This window comes from Triticum aestivum, chromosome 7D (assembly GCF_018294505.1).
Source record: "Triticum aestivum cultivar Chinese Spring chromosome 7D, IWGSC CS RefSeq v2.1, whole genome shotgun sequence".
In the NCBI taxonomy this organism is placed as follows: domain Eukaryota; kingdom Viridiplantae; phylum Streptophyta; class Magnoliopsida; order Poales; family Poaceae; genus Triticum; species Triticum aestivum.
In genome coordinates, this window is record NC_057814.1 from 399,386,872 (window position 1) to 399,395,220 (window position 8,349).

Here is an 8,349-nt window from a genome sequence, read left to right on the forward strand (position 1 = left end):
GTGGGAAGTTCTAAACTTGGCATTGGTGGTCGTATTTTTCTGGATCTATTTCAGGCCTTTCAACGATGTGCTTCGAGTAGAAGGAGATGTTCTCGTCGACTATGAAGGCGCCTACGGCGACTTCGTCAATCTTAAGATGATGTGTCGGCTGAGTCTCTCGGGGTGCTAATAGGGGTAGGGTATACGTGCGTGCGTTAATATGTGGTGAGTGTGTGTATATATAAGCGGTTGCATCTGTAGTTGTTAAAAGAAAACTTAGCTCGTGCCATTCATATTGGTAGAGATATGATATAAACGTTTTTTGAGTTGTTTCAATAAGTATAGAAAACGCGAACCCGAAAGTGCCTTTCTGCTCCCGAGCTCATTTGAGCTCGGTGAACAGTAAAATAAAATAAAAATCGAAAAAATTCAAAAAATTCCAATTTTTTTTAGAGAAACATGGACAAAAGTTCTAAGTGCCTGCAAAAATTCATCATGAAATCACACTCCTGTAAGGCGTGGCAAAAAAACAAATTCAGTGCTTCAAAGTGCTTTTGAAAGTAGCTTTTTCAGAGTATTTTTTTTGTTTTTTTTGCCATGCCTTCTAGGAATGTTTTTTCATGACGAATTTTTGCAAGCACTTAGAACTTTTGTCAATGTTTCTCCTAAAATTTTTTGGATTTTTTTATTTAGTTTTGATTTTACTGTTCACCCGAGCTCATTTGAGCTCGGATGCAGAAACTCCGGGTCCACGCGAACCAACCTATGGTTGGATGGTTAGAGGAACTGTAGTATCCCTAGCCGATTTCTGGTGATGCGCATTCAGTGGGAGAAGACGTTCTCGTCGACGACGAGGTGCCTACGGTGACTTCGTAAATTTCAAGATGATACCCCGGCTATAAAAGATTTCATTGTCTTTAAATAAATATTCGAACTTTACAAAATCGACATTTACCCCCTATAAATAAAAAACTTATAAATCCACAGATAGCAACTACACTTTCCGCAAGCTCGAGGAGCCAGAAATCACGGAGGAGCATGTGAGCCGAGTCCACGGAGCACTGAGCGCCACTGCATTGCAGGTGAGCAGAGCAGACCAAGGCAAAAGCTCGCTCTCTCTCTCTCCCTCTCCCTCTCACACGGCTTTCCCTCTCTCTCCTCCCGTTCGAACTAGGAATCCGAGGTGAGCACGGGCAAAGCGATGGCCGCGGCCAGGCCGCACCACAGGGCGCCGCCGGGGCGCGTGCCCACGAGGTGCGTCGCCGCGCTCTGCGCCGCCTGCTTCCTCCTCGGCGTCTGCGTCGTCAACCGGTTCGCATTCAGCCCCCCCACCCACCCAATCCGCCGTTTCTCCCGGATTTCTCGCTCTCTGCTCCTTACCCGCCCCTAATCTCTTCCTCTCGCCGCAAGCCTGTTCCAATGCTCGTCGATTTCGTGGGCGGAGGTGGTGATGTTTGCTCTACTTTTGCAGCTACTGGGCGGTTCCCGAGCCACCCGATTGCCCAAGCAAGGTAATGCGCCGCTCCGATTCGCTCCCCTCTCTTCCGTTGATGTTTATCTGGCTGCGCATTGCCGACTGGCTCGGTTTTGCAGGCGAACTCTGGGCGTTCGAGGGCCGTGCTGAGCCAAGCACAAACCCGCGAAGTCATCATGTAATGCCTGAACCTTGAGCGGCCATGAATCTTCCCTGCTGGTTTGGATTTGCTTATTCTGCTTCTGTCTGGCAGCGCGTTGGACAGAACGATATCGGACATCGAGATGCGCCTGGCCGCCGCCAGAGCCGCGCAGATGAGGAACCAAGGCGTGTCGCCGAGTGATTCAGCCGCTGACCAGGGAAACATGCGACCTAGATTGCTTTTCGTCATGGGTATCATGACCACATTCGATAATCGGAGGCGCAGAGACTCTATCAGGAAGACGTGGATGCCACAAGGTAGAGCCTGTAAGACATGGTACTTCCAATTGTTTATGTTTCATTCGTACCAGTTTTCACAGTGCTCTGTCTCTAGGTGAGCGTTTGCGAATGCTGGAGAAGGACAAGGGCATTGTCACGCGTTTTGTTATTGGACGAAGGTATGGTATGGCTGAGTTTAAAAATCTGGGAAAGAGATAGTCAATGTTCCTGCTTGACACGCTACTGAGTTTTGGTGCTTACATCTTGCAGTGCAAATCCTGGTCCTGACAGTGAAGTGGAGCGTGCCATGGATGCAGAAGAGAAAGAATACAATGATATTCTTAGACTTGTATGCCGAGTCGACTACTTTCAACTACTTTAGCTTTTACTTTACCAATGACTATCAATATTGACACCCTTTGCAGAATCACGTTGAAGGCCAGGATGGGCTTCCTTTGAAGATTCAGATGTTTCTTTCAAGTGCTCTGTCCACGTGGGATGCTGATTTCTATGTCAAAGTTGACGATGATGTTCATGTCAACATTGGTATGCCAACACAGAACCCTTTGTTGCTGGTAAATGTTTCACTGGTATTCTCATGCACTGAGGTTTTCTCTCTTAACACAGGTATTACCAGATCGATTTTGGCACGACATAGGTCAAAACCTCGGGTGTACATCGGCTGCATGAAATCCGGACCTGTGATCGCTAACAAGTAAGACTCAAGAAGCCCATATTGCCTACAATTGATTAAAATACTAAACACATGGAGAAATGTGTCAGGCGAGAGCTTCCATTTTTTTTGAATGATAATGCAAACTTGTGATATGAACTGTCGAGTGGTGTGGGGAAAGAAGTATCATCCGTCCGATAGTGGAAGTTAGTCATGTTATGTGCTAGCAAGGCAATTGTTTCATTTTTCAGATTATTCATTCCTATTCCGATCGGATAATGAAGATAATGAGTTTTGCATTCTCTTATTTACAAATTACAAGGACAGGTCTTACTAGAGATGCTCCCAAATAGATGGTTTCATTTTACTGTCATTTCTTCTAAAACATGGAGTAATATAATGTGGTAATGCCTGCTTAATGTTCACAGTGAATCTAAATATTACGAACCAGATCATTGGAAGTTTGGGACTGCGGGTAACAACTACTTTAGGCACGCAACACGGCAGCTGTATGCTATAACAAGGGACTTGGCGACCTACATATCAGCAAACAAGTGAGTCCTAAATTTCTGATGTGGATATGCAATGCCTGATAAAGTGGATTACATTACTGCTTCATGTCATATCTGTTTGACATCATTTTCAGGCATATCTTGCACAAATATACAAATGAAGATGTATCATTTGGTTCTTGGTTGATTGGGTTGGATGTTGAGCATGTTGATGAGAGAAGCCTTTGTTGTGGTATTCCTCCAGGTTGGCATCTCGCTTCTTTATTGTTGATTTTCCATTTTGCTTCAGCATACTGTCCTATTTTATCTAGATAATTATTGCATGCTCATTACGACATCGCTTAACCTGGAAGTTATATGCTTTACAGTACTATAAGTAGTTGAGCCAATCATTTTGAATTTTGTACTGAGAAAAAGATGATACAATTGTCTTACCAACTACAGTGTTTGTCTTACCAACTACAGTGTTTGTTAGCACATAGATTCAAGACTTGCCTTTACCACCTTTCTGTCCCCCTGCTCCCCAGAAGTTGCTCTTTACACCAAACATGTCGGCACATCACATGAATATTTCATTCATCTGAATGTTACCATCACTTAGTGGTTACTACTTGATTACTTTTAACCTGAATGACCGCAGAATAAGACAGACACGAGTGCCTGTTGCTTGCAAATCTAGTGGGTGTTGACCTATCTTCTCTCTCAGTTACTCTTTTGTCGCTTGCACTTCAGTAGGCATGGACACAACACATGGCTCTATCTTTGTACAATGTGGTGAGTGACCATAAGTACAGTATTTTGTTTTTAGACCATCAGTACGTCGTTCTTATATCTCTAACTCTGGGGATATATTTACTTCACCAATCATCATTGCCAGCCCTGGTATGTGTTGTGATAATGTGATGCAAAGTCTACCTGGCATTTGCTACCATCCAACATCAGTCAACCTGGCATTTGCTGCAATTGCAAAGCACTTCTGCTTGCTGTTCAGATTGTGGAAACATAAGGCAAGTGACGCACATTTTTATGTGTCATCTTCTCTGATCGTGCAGACTGCGAATGGAAGGCGCAGGCTGGGAACCCATGTGGGGCATCCTTCGACTGGAACTGCTCCGGCGTCTGCAATCCAGCAGAGAGAATGGAGGAGGTGCACCGGCGATGCTGGGAACATCGCGAGGCTGCTCTGCCACAAGCGCAGGAGTCTTGACAATCAAGGGGTGGTGGCATCCTTGTGCTGCTCCATGTAAACTCATGTAAATTATTCGGTAGACGAAGACGCAGCAGCTGTCGTGCCGTTGTCTGGGTTCTTGGAGCTACACATTTTTGCCTTCCGACGCCGTGCATTTGCATGAATTGGAGGGGAAATTTGAACAGAGCTACGGCATAGTGAAGGTTTTGCATCGTGTATGTAAGATATCCGATATGTGAAAATGAATGCAGGAAAGCTCTGCAAATTGTGTCGTCATGATTAAATGGTCACAATATCCTTGAAACGGAACACCTTTTTCCTGAATTCTCAATGTGGCTGTTTTTTCCTTTGCTATTTTGCAGGGCGCATTTTGGAAATGTAAAATATTTATAGTTTGATTAAGGTAATTGCAAAGTCGTACTGTACATCAATTTGCAAAATGCAACCATATTGTCCAGGAAGAGTACATGGCTTGGCAAAGGACACATGTGACATGGCTTGTACAAGAGCGGATCTGGCTCTGTTGCACGTAATTTTTTTTTACGGGAATACTTCCAATCTATTTATCTTCAATCATGGCAGTATAACGAAAACCAGAAATAAAAATTACATCCAGATCCGTAGACCACCTAACGACGACTACAAGCACTAAAGCGAGCCGAAGGCGCGCCGCCGCCATCGCCCCTCCATCGCCGGAGTCGGGCACAACTTGTTGTAGTAGACAGTCGGGAAGTCGTCGTGCTAAGGCCCCATAGGACCAACACCCCAGAACAGCAACCGCCGCCGATGAAAAATAATGTAGATTGGAAGGATCCAAACCGAAGACACACGAACGTAGACGAACAACGACAAGATCCGAGCAAATCCACCAAAGATAGATCTGCCGGAGACACACCTCCACAAGCCCACCAACGATGCTAGACGCACCTCTGGAACAGGGGCTAGGCGGCGAGACCTTTATTCCATCTTCGAGGAGCTGCCGCCGTCTCGCCTTCCTGAACAGGACACAAACCCTAGCAAGATTAAAAAAACGAGTAAAAACGGAGCCCTCCCACCGGCCCTTGACAGGATCAACCGCGCGTCCATGGCCCTAGGGCCACCGGAGATGAGGCGGACCTGCGCCGGCGCCGGCAGAAGGCACGAATCCTAACTTTCTTTTTTGGAGGAGGAGGAGGCGGCTGCTTGTTGGTCACCTAATAGGTTCATGATGCGGGTCTGGCTTGGACACATTTTTTTGCCAATAGGTTCCTGAATTCTGCGAAGATAGAGTATGAAAAGAGTCACCATATTGGCAATCACCATATGGGATATGGAGGCAGCGGCAGTGGTGCGAAAACACATAGTCGTCATAATGTGTCCTCCATATTTATCCTGCATGTAGGACCCATCTGCCATTGAGTCATCCATTCTTTCTAGCATATTTATAACAATTTAGATCAAACAATGAGCATAATTCAACAAATATTATTATAAACCATTTATCCAAATACAAAAGATAATCTAAATGCAACAAATTATCCGATCAAATAATTTGTTAAAGAGAACAATGAATGAAATTTAAAGCAATTTAAGCATCCCTTCTTCCAGCTAGCCATGAATGATGGTCAATGAGATCCTCCTTCAACAATGATAAGAGGCCCGGTCTTCAATCTTCCGGTACGCCTCAAGAAATGCTTGAATGCGGTTTGGGTTCCTCTGAGGCCCAACTGGTTGCCATTATGTTCATAGTCAATGGGGCCTAGCATATCCTTCTCATCCTCTATGATCATGTTGTGTAAGATAACACAACATGGCATGGTATTTATCAAGATAACCTTGTTTCAGAAACGAGCAGGCCCCGGGTAATTGCAAACCTTGATTGCAACACTCCAAATGCCCTCTTGATGTCTTTCCTCTGAGTTGCTCTCAGGCTTAGAAATTGTTTTCACAAACGCAAACCAAGATGGATAGATGCCATCAGCTAGGTAGTAGCCTTGATCATACTAATGGTCATTCATCATGAAGTTGCAAGGTGGAGAAGTACCAGCAGCTAGCCTTTTGAAACTGATGAGATCTTTGCAAGACATTGATGTCATTGTAAGATCTAGTCAACCCAAAGTAGTAATGGCAGGTCCACAGATCTTCGAAGGCAACAAGTTCCAAAGTTATTGTTGGATCCTTCCCAAATCCTGCCACTTCCAGTGCATACAGTCAACACTCTGTAGCATCCCATGCCAGCTTTTTGCTTCATGCATCTCTAGAAGTATGGTTGTGTCGACATCGAGTGCTCGTAGAAATTGCTCTCCATAAATCTTCATTACAATTTTTGGTGACCCGACACAAAGTAGTATTGCATCAGTCATTTTGTGGCCTCTGATTTTGTCCCGACAAAATATCGCACGACCAATCTGCGATCCCGCATGCTTCCTATTCTTTCCGGTGGATACTATACACTCAACGACCATCAACATGACTATGTCTTCTTCCGCGTCCAACATTTCTCTCTCGGAATCAGAGCTTAAATTCAAGGACGAGTCATCAAAGAACATAAGCTCCGCCATCGGATCCATCTACACATGGGCCGCTAAACTAAGTCTATGAGAAAAGGTCGGGGAAGTTTACCTACGGGCGACGGCGGAATGGGTGACAATGGGAAGAAGGCCCGATGGCGAAGGTCCGGGAACGCGGCTCGGGCGGAGGCGACTGTGGCCAAATCACAGCAACACGGGCAACGACGGTGGCACCAAACGAAAGAGGCACAAAGATGTAGGCGGCGGCGGAAGGGAGTGTGTGCCCTGAAATGTCAGTGGCACCGATATTTGGATGGATGGAGGACGCGCCATATCGCCCTGGCCAACCTCCAAATATGGCGTCTCGTGGGCTCGCTTTGCAGCGTCTTCCATAATTTATGGCTATGGCGGCGTATAGCGACTCTGGTAGAGTGACATTTAGGCCCAAAATCGCCAATTATTATGGTGATCGGGGCGGATATGGTGACTTTGATATAGTTGCTAAGTGGGAGGGATATGTAGCGAGGTTTTCGCCCAAATATTTATATGTCTTGATAATTTATGGTGCACTTCAAATCAACCCAAATTGATCAAATCACATATTTTTGACAACTGTCATCCTAATTAAATGATCACAATGTCTCCAAACGGTATAACTTTTTTCGGGATTCCCGACATAGTTGATGCTATTTTCATGGAAAATGTTATACATTTATAGTTTGATATTTTGCTCTTGGCTTTCTATGGTACTAAAAAAATGTTTTATCTATATTGCAAAACAAATTTTACACATTTTATCTTGCATACTAAAAAAACAGGAGCGGGACCAACTCAATCATAGAGCCTGTTTGGGCAACATACAAGGCTCCTGACCAGCAACCGTTTTCCAATGGAAAAGCTTGATTAGTTATTCATGCCTCCATTATTTCAAGGAAGAAACCATGGGTACGGCTTGGACAGTTGTGCATGGTATCTGGGCGGTGGCTACGCCATTGCCAAAAACAATGTCACAAACTCGCGATCATTTGTTTTTTTAATATATTTCAGGAGTGAGGATTGGACTACATCGACAGGGATTTGGAAAAGAAACTACAATGCTCAAGAAACCAACCAATGATCAGATAGTTAAGAGGGTGGTGGTACCTCCAACTCATGAGGGATCAAACTGAAGGAAATATGCCCTACAGGCAATAATAAATTTGTTATTTATATTTCCTTATATCATGATAAATGTTTATTATTCATGCTAGAATTGTATTAACCGGAAACTAGATACATGTGTGAATACATAGACAAATAGAGTGTCCCTATCATGCCTCTACTTGACTAGCTCGTTAATCAAAGATGGTTAAGTTTCCTAACCATAGACATGTGTTGTCATTTGATGAACGGGATCACATCATTAGAGAATGATGTGATGGACAAGACCCATCCGTTAGCTTAGCATAATGATCGTTAAGTTTTATTGCTATTGCTTTCTTCATGACTTATACATATTCCTCTGACTATGAGATTATTCAACTCCCGAATACTGGAGGAACACCTTGTGTGCTATCAAACGTCACAACATAACTGGGTGATTATAAAGATGCTCTACATGTGTCTCCGAAGGT

General features: G+C 44.3%; 1 protein-coding gene across 2 annotated transcripts; it reads left to right on the forward strand.

Annotated features, from left to right (window-relative positions):
- The first annotated feature begins 951 nt into the window (after positions 1-951).
- Positions 952-4,674, forward strand: LOC123167107 (beta-1,6-galactosyltransferase GALT31A). 2 transcript variants are annotated; one of them, XM_044584942.1, is made up of 12 exons: positions 952-1,061; positions 1,154-1,290; positions 1,451-1,490; positions 1,573-1,631; positions 1,707-1,912; positions 1,989-2,052; positions 2,144-2,222; positions 2,299-2,419; positions 2,501-2,588; positions 2,975-3,100; positions 3,193-3,302; positions 4,111-4,674. In XM_044584942.1, the coding sequence occupies exons 2-12, from the start codon at positions 1,181-1,183 to the stop codon at positions 4,263-4,265; spliced, it is 1,158 nt and encodes a 385-aa protein (XP_044440877.1). In that variant the 5' UTR covers positions 952-1,061; positions 1,154-1,180; the 3' UTR covers positions 4,266-4,674. The 2 variants fall into 2 exon arrangements, with proteins under 2 accessions (XP_044440877.1, XP_044440876.1); XM_044584941.1 differs by having other exon boundaries at positions 2,299-2,588.
- Positions 4,675-8,349: the final 3,675 nt, after the last annotated feature.